At 41.6% G+C, this 19,387-nt stretch overlaps 1 protein-coding gene across 3 annotated transcripts in view; it reads right to left on the bottom strand.

Annotated features, from left to right (window-relative positions):
• The window catches only part of flvcr2a (FLVCR choline and putative heme transporter 2a), a 29,151-nt gene that overhangs the window by 4,505 nt on the left and 5,259 nt on the right, over window positions 1–19,387 (bottom strand). For 2 of the 3 annotated variants that reach the window (XM_071519574.1, XM_071519573.1), the window contains exons 1-10: window positions 16,760–16,865; window positions 15,824–16,597; window positions 12,231–12,372; window positions 8,651–8,791; window positions 7,668–7,735; window positions 7,195–7,298; window positions 5,206–5,316; window positions 3,879–3,984; window positions 3,616–3,727; window positions 2,533–2,597 (exon numbers count right to left, since the gene is read on the bottom strand). In XM_071519574.1, the coding sequence (XP_071375675.1) occupies window positions 2,533–2,597; window positions 3,616–3,727; window positions 3,879–3,984; window positions 5,206–5,316; window positions 7,195–7,298; window positions 7,668–7,735; window positions 8,651–8,791; window positions 12,231–12,372; window positions 15,824–16,450 (1,476 nt within the window). In that variant the 5' untranslated portion in view covers window positions 16,451–16,597; window positions 16,760–16,865. Of the gene's footprint in view, window positions 1–2,532; window positions 2,598–3,615; window positions 3,728–3,878; window positions 3,985–5,205; window positions 5,317–7,194; window positions 7,299–7,667; window positions 7,736–8,650; window positions 8,792–12,230; window positions 12,373–15,823; window positions 16,598–16,759; window positions 16,866–19,387 lie in introns of those variants that run through there. The other variant, XM_071519575.1, reaches the window with a different exon arrangement.

Raw genomic sequence — 19,387 nt, forward strand, 5'->3', positions numbered from 1 at the left:
GCTAAGCCTCCAAGATTTCTGTTTTTTTATTATCTGGATAATTTGATTCTTGGTTTCTTGTGTTTCCAATATAATTTGTTGGTTATGGAGTCCAGAGTATTAAACCAGTTTGATGTAGGTTGAACTGGCGTCACTGAAAACATGTAGTTTACCTTGGGTAACATGGACATTTTGACTGCTGCTATCCTGCCAGTTAGTGAGATGGGTAAGTTATTCCAGTGTTCAAGGTCTTCTTCAATGTTTTTGAGTAATGAGTGAAATTCAGAGTAAACAACTCTGACAGCTTGGTGGAAACATCAATGCTGAGGTATCTAATATCGCCAGAGGTTATGGTAAAAACGGAGGGTCTAGGTCACAGCATTCCAGTCTGTACCACTGAGTGACAGAACTGTAGATTCGGTCCAGTTTATTGTTTATTCTGAAATTTGGGAGAATTTGGAGACTGAGGATTTCTGGTAGGGGTTTTATTGGATTTTGTATAGTAAAATATCACCTGCATACAAACTGATCTTGTGGATGGAATTTGATGTTTGTATACCTGTGATTATACTGATTTGGCAAATGGCTGCTGCCAGCGGTTCAGTAAAAATGGCAAATAATGACAGGGAGAGTGGACATTCTTGTCTTGTGCCCTGCTGTAGTGTAAAACTTGGTGAAATGTAATTATTGGTGATAACTGATGCAGAGGGTGAATGGTACAAAGTTTTGATCCACTGAATGAATCACTCTCGAAAATTTTTTTAAGGGTGATGAAGAGATATGTCCAGTTAACTCTATCAAATGCTTTTCGGCATCAAGTGAGTCTTTAAATTATGTCTTTCAGATAGGCTGATGAGACTGATGAGAGAAATTTAATGGTCTGTATCTCATTTTATTTTTATTTATTTTATTTTATTTTTTTCAAGTTCATGTTGAATTTCTTGTTCTTTCTTCTTCTTGTATGTGGAGTATGAGGTAATACATCCCCTGAGAACAGCCTTTGCTGTTTCCCAAAGTACAGGTGGATTCAACAAAGGATGTCCACTCTCTAGAAAATAAATTGTTGAATTTCAAGAGTCAAGAGTGAAGTGTTGAACCGCCACCTGCCAGAGGGGTTTGGGTTGGTTTAATTTATTAAGCTGAAACTGAGAGGTCCGTGGTCTGAAATGATAATTGGATATATTTCCGGATTTGTAATTTTTGACAAGTATAGAGTTACTAGTTAAAAAATAATCAATTAGAGAAAAACTTTTATGAGAGGATGTGTAATATGAAAACTCTCGGTCATGAGGGTGTAATGATCGCCAACAATCACTAAGACTTAGATCTTCCATATACTGTTTTATGGTGTCAGCTGAGTGCCAAGATCTGTAATTGTTTCCTGTGTTGGACCAATCTACATTTGGATCAAGGACTGTGTTAAAGTCACCTCCTATTATAATAATTGAATCTTAAAAATTCCTTTAAGTGTGAAACTACAGTATGAAAGAAGGTTGTCATCATTAGGTCCATAGATATTGGCTACTGTTATTTTAACCTTTCCAATAATTCCATTAATAATAACATAATGACCTTCTGGGTCTTCTATGGTGGTTTTGTGCTGATATGGAATGCTTTTTATAGCAGTCCCTCTTTTTTGGAACGATATGATGAGAAGAAAATATGATTCACCCATTTAGTTTTCAGTTTGAGGTATTCTGATGCTGTAAGATGACTTTCTTGCAATAGACAGAAGCTAGCTTCTATGTGAGATGATTAAGAATTTTGCTGCGTTTTGCCGGTGACCCAATGGAACATAAGGGGCTTATGTTCCAACTAATAAACTTGAGGGATGACATTATAATTTATTTAGAGAGTATTAATAATGGCACTGTAGCATCTGCCACAGTCCCCTGTGATAAACCCCCATTTTTGTGTCTGTTTCCCCTTTTACATTCACTATCCCTTCCAAAACGTCACAAGAACAATGACAAACACACTGATAAAGACAGACACAAAACATAAAAAAACAAACATAAGCTGAAACCTAAGTCTGACAGTCTGCGCGTGTGTAGAATGTGAATAGAGAATAGGTGTTGTTGAGAACAGGAGTCTACAAATGCACTAGAGGGTGAACAATATTTTCCAGACAGTGAGATTTGCCAGTCATTATTACAGTATTCTTAGAAAAGCTAGGGCGTTGTAGTGTAGAGTTTATCCACTACAAGAGAAGCCCGTTTTCCCTTCTGCCTGTGCTGCTTAAGGATAGGGTGCAGTACTTTGCGTCTCTCGTTTATTTCCCAGGGGAATTGGTCATTAAGACCATCACGGTCCCTTTCAGGGTTTATTGGGTTCTGAAGGAAAGTTTCCACCATTGCAGCAGTGTGACCCCTGCATTCACCCCTGTGCATGCCTGCAGCAGCGCACAGCACTGTGCGGACTGCAGAAGAGCAGCCAGAAGAGCCCGCGAGAGTGCCCATAGCCCCATGCCAGGCCAGCAACCAACACATTCCCTTCCCATGGGACGTGCAGATCCCACCTCCCACTTCACCAAGCACACACAGATGCACTTACACTCGCCGCCTGCTTCTCAGCCTGAAGGTTGGCCTTTTGCCGCCGGAGGTCAGACTTGATGAATCCTGTGATAAACATGGGGAAGGAAGAAAGATATTAACATGATGATTAGTTGAATTTATGGCATGTGTAGCCTTTCTGTTAACGTTGAGATGGAGATACTATGTATATTATGTTGGCAAGAAGAAACAACAAAATGTCAAAAATTGTGCTCAATTCATCTTCAGTTTAAAGTCACAAGGAAACTGCATTTTGATTCTTGCTTCTGTAATTCAACGTGTTTACGGGTGAAAGAGGATGTTGGGGCGGTACATAATGCAGCAAACATGGAGAGTGACTCAGTGCTTTGTGCAAAATGTTGAGCTGTCACAACTTCCAGATTCTTCAAGATGGATAACTTCCATGGTGTCTTAGGAAAAGGCAGCAGGGTTTTCAGGGATGAAACCCCAACAATTCACCACTGTGCCATGTTGCCACTCGTGTCACTTTGAAAGTTGTGAGTTGCAGGTTTTATATGATGGGAGGAGCAGAAAGGGAGATTGTTCAAAAGTCTGCAATGGTATGGTTGGTTGGGATTTTTATGTTCGCCTACTGGTACGCCATGAAGTAACCACTAAAACTACACCATCTTTCAGTAAGTAAAAGTAATGGGATTTTGATATAAAAATACAAGTTCATAACAATTTGTTTGGTATGTATTGTTAACTAGGTGTATGTTATGGTATGGAGAATTATCTAACAAGGTGAACAAGTAATTTTACATTTCATTGTGACTTTAATAACAAAATAGGGTTTTTTCATTCAGCCACTAGGGGGCATCCTCATTCTGTGAAAGATGTGAATAGCTCCCCACATGTCACTATGGGATAACAAACACAATGCACAGTGGTTTAAATAGTAATGCTCTACCAGTAACATGTACAGTGTGTTACAGGACCCTTTAAATTCAAACAGGCTACAGAACATGGCAAGTAAGTGAGGTTTACTGTGTGACAAACACATGGGCTGACATGAGTCCAGTGTTCAGGTGTATATTTGTTCAGGTGTATATTAAAGAAAGAGAGGAAACATTAATGGCTGTACCTGTCATTACAGTTCCTATGAGGAGGAAGATAGAAAGGAAGATGTTCCCTGCTAAAGTGCCCCATGCATCAATGATCTTCCCTTGGCCGATGGTGAAAATGATTCCAAAGATCTGGAATGAGATTTGTGAAATGTTTACAGCCCCACGCTAAACATATCATCTTTCTTTTACATTCTGTCTTATATATTCAACCAAAGCCTCCACAGTTATCATGGACAACTTAACCATGCAGCTCATATCACTGACTTTGCAGCTCACTGACCTGAGCTGAACAGTTGAGCAGCCCGGATGAGGTTCCCTCTGACTCTGGATAGGTGAGCTCTACAGCAAACTCAAAGCCCAGAGGCAGGTATCCCGTCATGAAGAAACTGCAGACAGATAAAATAAAAGCCTTAAATTCAAAAAGTACGGTCTAGAATAGTTTATTTCTTAATATAAACTTATTTCATCCTAGCCAAGGAATATGGAACAGCTAGACATATTTAAGGAGGAGGGTAAGTGTACTTTGCAGTATGATAACTCCTGTCTTGGTTTAGGAAATGGAAATCAGACAAAGGAATTGCTATGGAAACCACTTATTGGCTTAATCAGCTTACTATAAATAGAAATAATTATAGGGATAAAGCATGTGGACTGGGGAGTCGTAGGAGTCTTAATTTTGCTTTGACAAAGCAGCACTCATGCCAGACGAGAGAAAAGCACAGAAACAAGAACTAAAGCTCAGCAAGAACGTTTTAACAGGATATGAGCAAAACCTTAACAGTCTGCAGGACTTGTAGAAACCAGATGTGACAGATGTGGTTCATCAAAACCTCAGGATTAAAATTTGTCATAACTATTACATTTATTTATATAACCATCACAAGCATATCTCAACTGAGTTTACAGAGAGTGAGTCTAGATCTAACTAATGAACAATCAATCACAGAACTAAACCTTATCTTTAGACACCACTTATAAATGAGTCTATCTCTACCCACAAAATGGGTCTGTTTTAGCAATGTGGAATAACAACTTAATGTTATATCAAATTCAAGGACTTTTCAATGATTTTCAAGGTTTGGTGAAATTCAAGGACTCAAAATGGGCATGTTTTGCAGACATGACACTGATCAAAATTAGACATCATAGAGGCCTCGTTTCTTACTCACGATCTTGTCAAGTCAAGAAATCCTGGTGAAATAATTAATTTTAAAACTGAACACTGCTACTATATCAATGCAAATATGCATAATAGGGTTTTCCACATGATGTGAAGTGTTGATCCTAGGATGGAGAGGTCCAGAGAGCTGAGGCATATAGATGAATGTGGGTGCTGCTGTATTTTGTTAAACCCACAAACTTTCAAACCCGCAAACTTTCAAGGATCTTCAAGGCCTGTGGGAACCCTGTTAATGACTCAACATGTAGAAATAGCCGACACTCCTCCTGAATCACCATTTCTCCTCGAGGTGGTGTGACTGACAAGCGACTCAGGAGGCCGGTCCAGCCAAGCAAACATACAGGGGATTTAAGGTGATTAAAATACGACTGCATTTGGCTGTGAGGTTTATGAGCATGTTGACCGTTATGCTTTAATTTGTACATACCCTAGGACTCCAGATGTGATAAATACCACCCACATGTGGCCCAGGTTTAGGGTGAAGGCGTAGACCAGCATCCCAACCAAAGAGAGCAAATACACCACCAGGGTTGTCTGTCTGAGGAGAGAGGAAAGGGAAATCAGTCATTATAGTTAGTAGTTATACTACTACCATCCAGTCAACCATATTATTTACCCAATGCATTCACACACAGCACCCACCCACCCTTGGGTAAATACTGAGAGGCTATTAAAACTCCTAATCATCTTAGAAATGTAATATAATCTGATCTGGGTTTTACATTTACATTTAAGAAGCTAAATCCCATGACAAGGCTTAAGTTTCCGACATGCATGCCAAAGTTGACCATAACAGGGAAAACCTCTGGTGTAATTTAACAACATGGTATACTGTATACTGTATAAAGGGATACATTCCCAAAAGCCATTTATCCACTTTGGAAACAAAACTGCTACCTGATATTCCTCATTCAATATCTGAAAAACGATTCTATACTCAATAAAAGATTTTTATAAGCAAAGGTTTATATGCAAAGACGACTCACAACTTTAACAGTAACCCCAAATATCATATAATAGTAAGGCTGGAGCTCGACCATCAACAGCCCCATCCTCTCAGAGATTCCTGGAACACTGAAGACCTCTTGTCATAACCCAGGCACTTTCTACACAAACAGGCTTACTCTGGTGAAGCTGTCCCTTGTACAACCACGCGTGAAATATTGCTCCCAAATGTTTTTGTTAATATAACATAGTCCCTTCACTCTCTCCCACATGGGACAATGGGAGTGTGTGGGTCAACAACAGAAATCTGGGCTGGTTGCTTTGACAGCTATGTATCCTGATGGCATGTTAAGAATTTGACGACACATTTTTCCTAATCATAATAGTCTGTTTGCCAGATAACTGAAGGCAGGTTTACCAAACATCTTCTGTTGAGGAAACTGTTAAATTTTTCCTCAACCTCAGGCCACAAAACATTTCTTTATGATAAAAAGTAAAGTTTTGATTTGCTTTACCAAAATAAAAGTATGCTTGAATGACTGCATCAATAAACAAATAGGGAAAACAGGACAGATAGACAGATATATAGATTTTTTAGATATGAGGACGGCTTTGTGCCATGTACCCTCACTATTCAAGTTATATTATTATTGGTTTCCATGTTCCAGCGGTGTAAGGCCTGAGCTGGGACCTGGAGGGACCAGTAGAGAAAGCCTGTCGGCTCCGATAAGCGGAGAGGGACGTCAGACACAGAACTCAGTTCTGCTGGAATCTCACTGGTGCCCACTTCCATCAAAAGCTTTAACTCGCTTAGACGCCTCGCTGTGAATGGGCGATTTAAAAGACATCCATGCGAGGAGCCCTTCCTTTAGCGCAAGGCTAAGACTGTGGCAAATACGAGGGATCGCTGAGCTTGAAGACTGAGAAATGTATCAGAGCGCTTCCTCTCGGAGGTCACAATGAGTTTTCTGGTGTCGTAGATTCAGCTGAAGTTCATGAGGCCATTATAGCAAGAAAGAAACAACAAACTGAAAAGGGCTTCATGTTTTGACTGCTCGTGGTCCTTTCACTCTCTCCCACATGAGACAATGGGAGTGTGTGGGTCTACAACAGAAATCTGTGCTGCTTGCTTTGACAGCTATGTTTCCTGATGGCATGGTATGAATAGAGCATGAATGTGGCAACAATACAGAAGTGTAAAACCTTTTAGATGAAGTGCTCTGATGACAGGGAGTGACAACATTTAAGTTCCAAGCAACACAACACCATTTCCAAAAGATCTTCATGTCCACAAGGCAGATAAAGGCTAACAGGCTTCATCTGTCTGCAGGCTGCAGCAACATGATCACCATGTTAACATTATCTCACTGAAATCTGTTTTTGCTCTTCAAATGTATGGAGGAACAAAAAGTACGTTCAACTTATGAATCATCCACAGTTGCAGCTCACTAGTGTTAGAGGAATATCTTACTTGTAGGTTTTGGTCTTATCCAGCCAGACGCCACATATGAGCGACCCCACCATGCCAGCAACAACAATGGTCAGACCAATTCTCCCAGCATTCACCTCTTCACCCTAAGAGGGAAAACATAGAGATTTCAGGCTTTACTGACTGGGCCAGCCATGACATTTTGCACCCTGTGGTTATCTTATCCTGGGAGCGCTAGGCCATAATACTTTGAATCCCAGACCCCAGTTATCTTGTCAGGGCCACATCCATTCACAGTTTCATGGTCCACCATCTCAGAAGAAAATCCCAGACAAAATACAGTCTACATGTTGGGCGTGTTGACACTGAGCATGTGGCATGTGAGCATTTCTTTAGACACGGGAAGAAAGACAGCAAGACAGAAAGCACAAAAGAAAGCAAGACAGCAAGAAATAACAAAAAAATAAAGGAAATAACGGGGTAGCATGTTTGCCACCTGAGAAACTAGGACTTACAGGGTAGTGCTCAATGATCATCCTGTTCAACAGTGTGGAAACAGCATAGAAACAGCCAACATTCAACCCTGCAGAGAACAAAGAGAAAACGTCTTCATCTATTCTCAGAAGACCTGTAGCCTTCAGCTATTTGATAATTTGGTCAGAACACACGTCAATCAATACTTTTTTGTAGATTAGAGATATTTACACTGAAAAAACGTGTATGTGTGCAAACACATAAAGCTCCCTGAGGTGTGACAGTTAGGACACAAAGTGCCTTAAATGTCCTGACAACTTGAGGCTACACATTGACAGACAGAATTTTAATATGGCTCACGTGATCATCATTAAATGGTGACCTTTGAGCCTTCAAACATTCAGTGCAAAAACCGATTAGTTCTCAAAAGACCTTTAGATCAATGCTACACATATGCAGTGTGTTGGATGAGCCATGCTGGCGTATCCTCTGATAAACTGATAAAGACTGTAAATATCAACAAATATGGTTTTGAAATCTTCAGCTACGGATATGCACGTGTTACCTTTCACCTGTATATTGCAACAACATCCACGCTACAATGCTTAAAATTAAGATGTTGGAGAGTGGGATGAACCCCATGTCATGATGATGCAATGGTGACTCCATTATTATCTCCATTATCAGTCAGCTGACAAATCTGACTTTGAGATCATCAACTGCTTAACTTTATACAGGGAACATTGGTCTGTAAGTGAATCAGTCTGCTAGTCCTTACTGTGTACTGGACCAAGGTTCTCTGGCTCTATAGGCACCAACAGCTGAAAGGCACTGGAGAATCAATAACTAAATAATATTCCTTCCGCCTTCCTCTTCTCATTTGACTTGACAAACCACAGGATATCTTGGGTCATGTGGCCTTTCCCTCCTCTCCAGCCAAAACACCCAAGGGCTCCCTCCTCCATACAGGGTGTAATAGAGACTGATAGATGAACTAGATGGGGGTTAGCAGGAGGAGACCCACCATAGCTGATCACCAGCAGCATGAAGGGTTTGTTGCACAGCAGCCTCATGATGGAGGCCGTGTAGGAGTACTCGTCCGGGGAGATACTCCTGGCCTGGGCCTGCGCCTGGGTGGGAGGGAGCTCCGGCCTCTCCTGGAACACTGTGGGACAGGCAGACACACACACACACACACACACACACATAAGAAGACCGTTCAGTCGCACTCTCAAGAATTCTGTATGCAATATAGCAATTGTTCTCTCATGACATACTTTTAATGGATAATGGATTCTGGATTCTGGAAAATAAATGGGTGTGTAAATGCCTTTAACTACATCCAATGTTAATATGGACTATTTTCACTTCCTCTGTTATGCATTTCTTTATTTGTGGAGGGGTATTCTGATGGGTTTTGAAGCTGCAACTTTTTCTACTCTATTCCATTTTGTGGCTTTGTGAAATGAGGATAATGTATAACATCCGCACCATGGTTGTTAGCAAATCTTTTTTAAAAGTTCATAATGCATTAAACTAGGTAATTGTCATCTAACATTCATTGATCCAGATCCAGAAAAATGGATAGGAAGAGTTTTCAACAAGTGACACACTAAAATACTTCAGAGTGTTTCAGGTGGTTGTGCATGCCTTCAGAGTAACAGCGCAAAACAAATGGCATGATAGTGAAAGCTCTGAGCTTGTGATCTCCACCATCCACCATCTGTCCTTCTATCAGTCAGTGCAGACACAGACACAGACACAGACAGACACAGACAGACACAGACACAGACACAGACACAGACACAGACACAGACACAGACACAGACAGACACAGACAGACACAGACAGACACAGACAGAGACACAGACAGACACAGACACAGACACAGACACAGACAGACACAGACACAGACACAGACACAGACACAGACACAGACACAGACACAGACAGACACAGACAGAGGTCAGAGCCCACAGCAAGGCAGACGGCCATACTGACAGGGGGATAGAAAAAGTAGTATACGAAAGAATAACAGAGGAAGTGAAACAGGTGTGTGTGTGTGTGTGTGTGTGTGTGTGTGTGTGTGTGTGTGTGTGTGTGTGTGTGTGTGTGTGTGTGTGTGTGTGTGTGTGTGTGTGTGCGTGTGTGCAAGGCCAAGACATGACTGGGCATTCCCCGGAAGACTGCTGAGATAAGATAAATTACCCCGAGGATAAGCAGCCTCTGAGCCGTTTGCCCTATCAAGGCCTTCCACCTCGTCTGCTTTGTTCACCAGGGCATGCAAAGAAATACACTCCACACACTAACACACAACTAACACACACTACAGACACTACACTCACACACACAAAATGAGCTTGTGTAGGTCCGAGGTCAACTATCCCGCTCCCCATCTAGCTCATTATCTTCTGTTTGATGCACCTAGTAGTGCAGCTAACTGAGCAGCACAGTGTGGAAGCCAACAGGATGGGCCGGCACACAAAACAGAGTAAGGTTTTCAGTATAAAAACACAATTCTCAGATATAAAGTGTTTTGTAGTTTTGTTTGTCAGTCTTGCTTTTATGTGTGAATTTGCAATTTCAAGATTAATTGCAAATTGATTCTTAATCAATATTCTTTCATTTTTTATCCTGGTCGGGGACAATTTTCACAAATCACCACATTGTTGCCACAATTAACAGTCTAATCAGAAAACTTATCAGCAACCACAACATTGCAAGTTTGCCTAGAGACTTGCAATTTTAGCCGATCCTTGCTCTTTCCCACTGGAAATTGCCTTTTTATAACACTGACAAATTTAAACTGGTTGTAATTACAAAAAATGTTATTGTTATGTAACATCAGGTCATCTATCAATAAGGTACATTTCCAATTCACTTTGCCACTGCAACCATGGTAGACTGGATTCAGTTCTCTATGTGAAAAACCAATGGGGTCAAAGACTCTCCAGCTTCATATATAATTTTTTTTTTAGGTTGAGTTTTGCCGTTTGTATGGATACAGTTTATTTGATCTGATATGACTTAAATACCATGCCCTTCATACACTGAGTCACTGCCACATCAGAGTGGCACACGTTACCACAACACCACACTGTAACCTGTCCCACCTTTCAGATTTGATAAGGAACCGATCCATGATTTGTGCTTATTGTAAATTACAGCTCAGGAACACAATGTAAACCACAGAGTAAATGTATTCCTTACCACAACATGAATCCAAAATCTGTATGAACCAGCAACTTCTTGAAAAGTGTATTAGTGTATCATATTCTGCAAAATCAATGGACTGGGTTTTCTTATCTAAGCACATGCTGTGATTTCAGAGCTTATTCAAAGTGTCTTCTTCACTTTCTGAATGAAAAATAAATCTGCACTGATAGTAAAGTAGAGACACAATCAGAGGCAGGAAACCTTTTTCAACAAACTGCAATGTGTGTCGGCGACAGAAATCATATCACTGTTGCCAAATGCCTGTTAAAATGTAACAGCTTATGACTGACATAATAAACCACTAACCTAACAATTTGCAGCTAATAGTGTAATAAGTGGGCAATAAATGCATGATGTGTTTACAGCAGTGACAGAACTTAGCTTGGTCCATACCTTAGTGCCTCCTGTCCTGCAGGTCCTTGCTCCTTCTGCATGCTGATTGGTTGAGCAGTAAAAACAGGGCTAGCATAAAGGTGTGTAGCCCTTAATTGGGCCAGGTGTATAAGTGTATAAGATGGAACAAAAACTCACAGGACAGGGGCTACTTGAGGACTGGATTGCGTAACACTGCGTTCTGCCAATGTGCGATCTGCTCTGTTAATTTACCATTAAACCTGCACTGGCACTGAACCATCATAGGCAGAGTTTATGCTATTATTGTCAGCCAAGGATCTGTTTCTGCTGCGCCAGAATACAAAACACATTAACACCAGTTAGCATCTCAAAAAACATGAAAGGGACCTGTGGTGAAGCGTCCCCATGCTTCCCTCACTGTCAGTGAGTTTCAGCTCTTTGCGGAGGTGAAGGCAGGATTTAGCAGAGCCCTCGGGGAGGATGATCATTTCATAACACACTTCCACAACTTCCTGACTTCCTGCTTGTATTTCACATCACGTCCGAACACATCTCGTCAAAAGGTGGACAATTACAGCAATTACTGCAGCTGCTCGTCTAGTGCAACACAGTGCTGTTGAGTTTTCGGTAGAAAGAACATCTCGCCACACACTGAACCTTGGGAGGACTGAGCTTTCCACCAGCGATGCCCGAGGAGCTTAACAACCAGAACAGGAGCCGTACCAGAGAGAGAACGGGTCCAATGAACTGCGTGTCAAACAACGAACCTTAATGTTGCAAAAAGCCTCCCAGAGAGTCCTTGGTGTTCTCATCTAAAAATAGCGTTACAATGCCAACCACGAAAAAGGTCAAAACTTATTCGGCATCACTGTAAGGGACAAAGGAGGTAGCGGCTTTGTCACAGCCCATGCCACTGGAAAGCACAAACTGTCAACACTACTATTTGTTGTATATGTTTTCAGAGCCATGACTGTGGGAGTGATATGACATTGGGAGAGAAACGTGGGAACAGTCATCTTCCCTCGAAGCCTTACCCATGACGACGAGGACGAAGATCACGGTGGCCACTCCGGCGGTGATGTAGAACATGATGCTGATGTGGTGAGCCAGCTCGTTCATATCGTCCACATTAGGCACAAGTATCGGTGGCACCAGGAACCCAATGGCAATACCCAGCTGTGGGTGAGAAGGACAAAAAACAAGTATCACTCTGTGCCATCACCTGATGTCTACACACGCACACACACACACACACACACACACACACACTCGCAGGTAAAACAACATCATCTAAAGGGGGGAAAGCTGCATTATATAAATGGGACAAGCTTGCAGGAAGGGATCACAAAAGAAAAGGGGGTGTGAGGCTTATAGAAAACCAGTTCAGACAGATGGAATATACAATTATTTTTATAGCTTGCTTTGCCTGAATACACACTGACACAACAAAATCTTCCAAACGTTTACAGCATTTGCATTAGACTGCTTGACATTTGAGTGACAGTATATAGCTATTGCGAACATGCCAGCGATGCATGCTTGATTAAATATTGAAATGACTGCATACTGCAAAATATAACAATATAAAAGAGAGTGTGTTAAGTTGTAATTGTAAAGCCAAGGGTCATATTTCTTGGAGATGTTAGTCAAGAAATGTGCCTGAGGATACAATGTCTGTGCCTCTTTTCAGACCACTTAGGCCCCCCTCCACCCCACACTGTCCAGCAGCAAGTATAGTGGATCTCGGACACATAGAGATACTACACTTTCCAAATTTCAATACCAAGTGAGAAGTGCCCACTTCCTCAGCTTCCTAGAGCATCAAGAACATTCCAGAGGCGACATCAGCCGAAGTCCCTCTGCTCTAGGGGAAAGGTGAGAGGGACAAAAGGGCAAAAGGTGACGAGACACGTTCCTCCAGGAGGAACCCACCAATGAAAAGTGTGTGTGGTGTGCAAGCACTTTGATAAATGTGGCAGACCCCCTCAGTCCTCCCAGGATGCCAATCCATACATTGTCAGGATCACTTAGGGACTTGTCCTTCTTCTACTCTGCAGCATACATACAGTAGATGCAGTAGTACCCACAATTGCTATATTGATGGTTGTATATCTAACACGAGCAACTAGAACATTAATCAACTTACCTTCTGGTCATTTTGTTAGAGATAGCTTTATAAGACTCACAGGAGCCTATTAAAGATCAACATCCCCACAACAGAGTAACCGAAAAGTCATCTTTGTTCAATCACAGTCATAAATTCAAAGGAAATAAAACAAAAAACATCTCAAAATTGCTTATATTGCATCCCTAAATTTTGTGATTTTTTTAAATAAATAGGGCAAGACTTGATTGCTTGTCTAAAATATGCAAATAGATTTTTATTCTTGGTACAAAACCGGAATGGCTTCTCTACTACATCAACATTAATGGAAATTAATTTCAGCACACAAACGGTTGGTGTATTTGATCTTCAAAACATCACATGCCTTTATGGAAATCCACTACCTAGTCCTGTTTATGTGGACTATTTCTGAGCATCCAAGGGGATATGAAAAGTACATCAGCCTAAAAACTTGGAGGTATTGGGTTTAGGACCGGAGCCAAAGGAATAAAGTAGCTGTGAGCGAGTAAACATCAACAACAATGCAGCCTTTTATCTTCACATAAAAGCCAGGAGCAGGAAGCAGGGTTGAGTCACAAAACAGAAACAGGCGTGACAATGACCGGTATGCAGGGTTTGTCCTGACGCATGAGAGAGAGGACAATGATGATGAGAAGTCTGGTTAACTCATTTTTACTTTGTATGACTGACAGGCTGCATGGAGGGCACACAATTCATTCATGTCTTACATTTCATAAGAAGAGCTTTGCTACGTCTGTATGTGCTGTAGCCACATACTCCTTTTTATCGGCTTGTTTGGCAGTTAACAGCTGTCTAAGCAAGAAGAATTAAGGGCTAAACGTAATTTGGGAGCCAGATTCTTGCCCTCTGAAGTGACTCCAGATTGCATCAAAGCCCTTTTAACCCCTTGCACCCTGACTTTTCCCTTAAATCCCCCCTAAGTAACATCAAAGTTAGTGAGTGAAATGTTCAAACCCAAGACGCCATTTTGCATGGCTGCACCATGACATCAAATGGAAAAAATTGAGATGTCTTGTACCTTCGGATCTTGACTAGAATTTAAGATAAAGTTCCGTGGGTTTGAACAAAGCTTGGCTGTGCAACATACACTTGTAACGATGGACCCCCCAGCGAGACTCTTCTCTTCTCCATTGTCTATTCCTTTGACTATTTGACTCCTGCAGCTACATGTTAGGAGCACATCTGAAGTGAAACATGCTGATGTTTTCTGTTTCTTCAAGTTGCAGGTGACCTGGTGATATAATACTTTGTCAACTATTTGCAGTATGACCAATTCTTATGAGTGAAGGTTAACAACCACACACCCTCCCCAGGACCCTGACTAACTTGCCATGGTCACAGCATTGTCAATGTAATCTCATTGTACAATTAATTTACCCAAGCCGTGGGAGCTTGTTCAGAAGCAGACGGTTTGAGTGGTGGAAGTCACCCGCCATCCCCAAGCTGGGAAGAACAAACCACACACACACATAAAGAAATCACTTTGAACAATTCTCTAAAAGCCTATATCTAGCTTTTTAGTTAGATCTACACTCAATCCTATCTGGGCCTCTACCTTCACTCAAGTTTTGTTGAAAGTTCTGTGTATGTTGTGCCTGTGTGAAAATCAAACACAAGTAGGAGTGAGCGTCTGAGTATTTATAGGCTTCACTTTGCTGACATGGACAATGGCGGAGAGGATTATCCATACTATTTAGCTCACTGTCATCACATTGTTCCAGAAATGAGGTTTTCTATACAGTAGATTTAGTTTGCTTGCGTAACAAAACCGTTCATAGTTCAAAAACTATGGAGTATAATACAGGGCTATAGCCATATTTAGAAAAGGTAGCTAAGCTATCCTATAGGAATAATGAATAATGAATAAGGCCCAAAGCATGTTCGTAAATTTACCATGTCATTCCTCCAATCTAACTATGAATGTATCTAAATGTCAGCTGTGTGTAAAACCAAAACGCGCGCACACACACACACACACACACACACATACACACACACACACACACACACACACACACACACACACACACACACAGTTGTTAGTATTAGTTGTTAGTAGTTGTTACTGCTGTTGTACTCTGAGGTGACACAGAAAGGAAACTAATAATGTAAACATCTGAAGAGCGTTTGGCTCTGAAACTACACAGCACTGCCTCTCTAAGATCCCTCTCTCTGCTGGAGACTGAAGAGTCCACCAGCCATTACTAGTATCCTCCACCGGCCAGAGAGAGGGATTCACTTCCCGAAACCTGGTGACTCAAGAGGAAACGCTTACTATGACAGGGCCCGACTCAGCGTTCACAGGAGCAGCGACTCTTACAGCAGTCACACATTCAAGATAGCAGATGGAGACATAATACAAAATGTATCTAGCTAATACACACACAATTGCCATTACACACGAGAAGTGTATGAACAAATACTGTATAAACACACACTGGCAAAATAAAGTTTAAGCCCAGTAGGTAAAGAGAGACACACCTGGTTTCCCAGAACGCCAATGGAGCAGGCGGTGGAGACCTCTTGCTGACCAAACCACAGGGACGCAAGTCTGGACGGGATGCCCAGGACATAAACCGTGGCCACCGAGCACACAAACTGGCCGAAGAATGTCATCGCAAACATGTTGGGGGCAGCCGTGCCCGTCTTGATCCAGGCCCCAACGCAGTTGAATGCAGAACCCACCACAACTATATCCCTGATGCCCCGGTTGTCGAGCAGCCAGGTGACGGGCAGGATGAGAGGGATGTAGGTGAGGAAGTAGATCATGGACAGCCAGTCGATCCAGAGGGAGTCGATACCGTAGAAGCGCATGAAGATGTTGCTGATGATGCTGTACTGCAGCCACATGAAGGCATTGCTCATGGAGTAGGCGCCAAAGAGGAAGAGCATGACCCAGCGCCGCTTGTACAGCTTGGTCTCCATCAGCGGGAACAGCTGGGTGGCGTCCGGGACAGCGGCCTCCCCCGGGCCGCTGTCTCCCTGAAGCACGTGGTGGCCCTGTTCTCCCAGGCTGTCCCGCTCCCGTCCCACAGGAGAGCCCCCCTCTCCCCCGGCCATGCTCTGGCCGTCCATCCACTCGCCTTTCTCTTCTGCCTTTTGTAGCATTTAGTAGCTGGAGGCAAGAGCAAATATTTCTCCTTGTGTGTGTGTGAGAGATCTGGAAAGACCGCAGCTATTTACCTGGCTCGCCCGTCCCACCCCATCAGGTGCGATTTCCTAAACACGGATCACAAATCAGCTCGACTGCTGTGCCTAAAGTGGAGATTACAGCTTGTTAAACCTCTTGATTTGGTAGTCGTACATTTGAGTTGCAGTTTAAATATAATGAGCGGTGTTGGAGAGCTCCAGTCCCAGCCAACAATTACATGCCTGTTTGACTCAATGTGTCAATGCTCGCCTGCATGTATTTCTCACCTTCGGCTCTTCAGTCATGTGATGCTTTTCTTCTCCATTCAAACTCCTCCTTCCAGCTCAGGTTATAGCATCAACCAGCACCTGATAGCAGGCTCCCTGCCTGAACTTGTTTAGGACAGTCTATGAGAATATGTTGATTTTACTGGTAAATCTGGGCATGTGACACACACACACACACACACACACACACACACACACACACATACACATACACACCCACACACACACACACACTGATGGCTTGGCCACAAAGAACAAAAGTCCATTGAGCATGACTCTTAACAAAGACTGCAAGTTCATCAGAAAATGAGAGGAACTGGTAAAGTGTGGTAAATGGCCAAAGGCAAGAGACAATGTTTAAGCTCAAATGTTTGTTTTAATTATTAGCAAACATACTTTAAGCAAATAATGCAAGGCAAGCTCGTGTGCTGATACGTTTTGCTGGTGACTAAAATGCATTTTGACCCATTTCCACTGCAAATACAAATGTTAGAACACAAGTTCTGAACACAACTGCAACCCTATAAAGACATAAAAATATTAGAATATAGGCCCAAATCTACACCAAATTAAGCATGCATTGGTGATCCACAACCAGATGGCTATTGAACATATTCTGCTGACTCTACTTTTACTAACACCCAGTAATTTGAAGCTGTTTTCCAGGTTACACCTATTTGGCAGCATTTCTTATCCGCATGTTTCTGTGTCTTGTGACTCCTGACAAGAGGGAAGAAGAATGCAACAAGCAACACATTATGATCCCTGATACATGTGTGGAAAACATAAATGATTCATTCATTGTACTTTAATCATTTCTCTGCAACAGTGTTGTCACCTTTTAGAAACTCTGACTCAGTATAGTTAGTGTAGCTGGCTTTAACAGTTGAGTTTAATCAAAGTTAGTCACTGTTCTAGCCACAGTTTACCTCACACACAGCTGAGAGCAATATCATTTTTGTATATAGTGCATAGGTGTGAACACCTAGAGGGCCAAGAATGCATGTTGTATTACTACAAAAAAAGGTCAATACTGTCTGAAAATTACTGCACACATGCTGAGGGAAGGAAGTACGCCTCTATGCTCAAACACAGTGTGACGGCATCCCACTGTTTAAGGCTGATTATCAAAGTAGAGCCTTAGTGTTTGTGGCTCATAAATTGGATTTACTAATGTCCGATCACATTACATTACATCATCTGCCTTGGGCAATGCCACACTGGCAGACCCACAGGTTATGACCAGCCAATCTATATATATCTGTATACAGTAGGTTATGACTGAGGAGCATGGAGAGATAAACAGAACTAGATGACAACTGTTTTGATATCACTGACCCTCAAATAATGGAGGAAATAATGTAATAGAAAGCCAATCTTTCACCGGTTTTACGAAACACTGAAAACACAATGTCAGGACCCTTGATATCCAAGTAAAGAGAATATAATCCTAAATACCACATACAACTGTGTCCAGTTCCCTCCAACAACACTAGCTGAAAATGTTCTGCTCAGGTGGCGTCATTCACCAATATAATAATTTCTCACTTGTTTTTTGCAAAATGTTCTTTATTTGGGTGATGCCATGATGTTTGTAGGCCTAAATATTTTTTGGAAAATCTGTCTGAGAAGAAATAGTAATCAATATGTTGTTCAAGAGCATTAGTGTGTCAAAGACCAAAGCTCTGTTAGCAGTGAGATTCACACCTTGAAGGTGCTAAGGAACGCCAGACAAACCTAAACAAAAACACTGCACTCTCTTTCCAGCAGGGTTTCTACACAAATACAGGAACACCAAGAGTGGTAATCATACAAAGAGCAGCACATAACTCAGCACACTATTCCAGTTGAAGCTAATATAAATATATATAATAATAAAAAATATAATTTAGGACACGGTAGAAATCTTGAAGTAGAAATTCATATTTTGTAGCCATTTCTCTAATGTAAGATAGCAAAGAAGACACTGGGGTATTTTAAGACAAGAGAGCGCTCTGATTCAGTGAAGTAAAACTGATAAGCATATACACACCACACACACACACACCCTAATATCCTATATAAAATATAGGATATTAGGGCATAATTGGAATATTAGTTCACCGTACCTGAAGCATACTCAATACCTAACTAATATGTTAACACATGGTTAGTTAATTCTCAATCACAAGTTAGTTAAGCATTTATCAGTGAACCATAATGTAATGTGTTACCCCAAACTCTAAAGCTGCTCTTTTTTTTGCCAGGGGTGGCAAAGCCTTTACATCCAATAAAGGCTTCAATACTTCTTGCAACTAAATGCCAACAAAACTGAGATGATAGTGGTTGTTCCAAAAACCCAAATGCCTTTTGTTGCAGATGTCACTTTAAATTTTGGGGATTGCTGCAAAAACTGAACACAGTAAATTTCAGGCCTGAATTGTTTTAGACATTCAGGGCCTTAAATATAAAGGCATTACTGTAACACATGAGAACGTGCATGTGGGAATAGAAAATATTCTCACACTGGTGTCCTACACCGATACCTTCATACTTAAAGAGCAGCTTAGGGCCTCTGACCATTGTCCGTGTTAATAAAGATAACACATGCAGGACAGAGTGATTGATGCAACATGACATGATGAGGTA

The sequence above is a fragment of the Centroberyx affinis genome, unplaced genomic scaffold (genome assembly GCF_046629955.1).
Source record: "Centroberyx affinis isolate AG114_WGS23_722 - 3 ecotype Tasmania unplaced genomic scaffold, CSIRO-AGI_Caff_v1 ptg000715l_1, whole genome shotgun sequence".
Lineage (NCBI taxonomy): Eukaryota > Metazoa > Chordata > Actinopteri > Beryciformes > Berycidae > Centroberyx > Centroberyx affinis.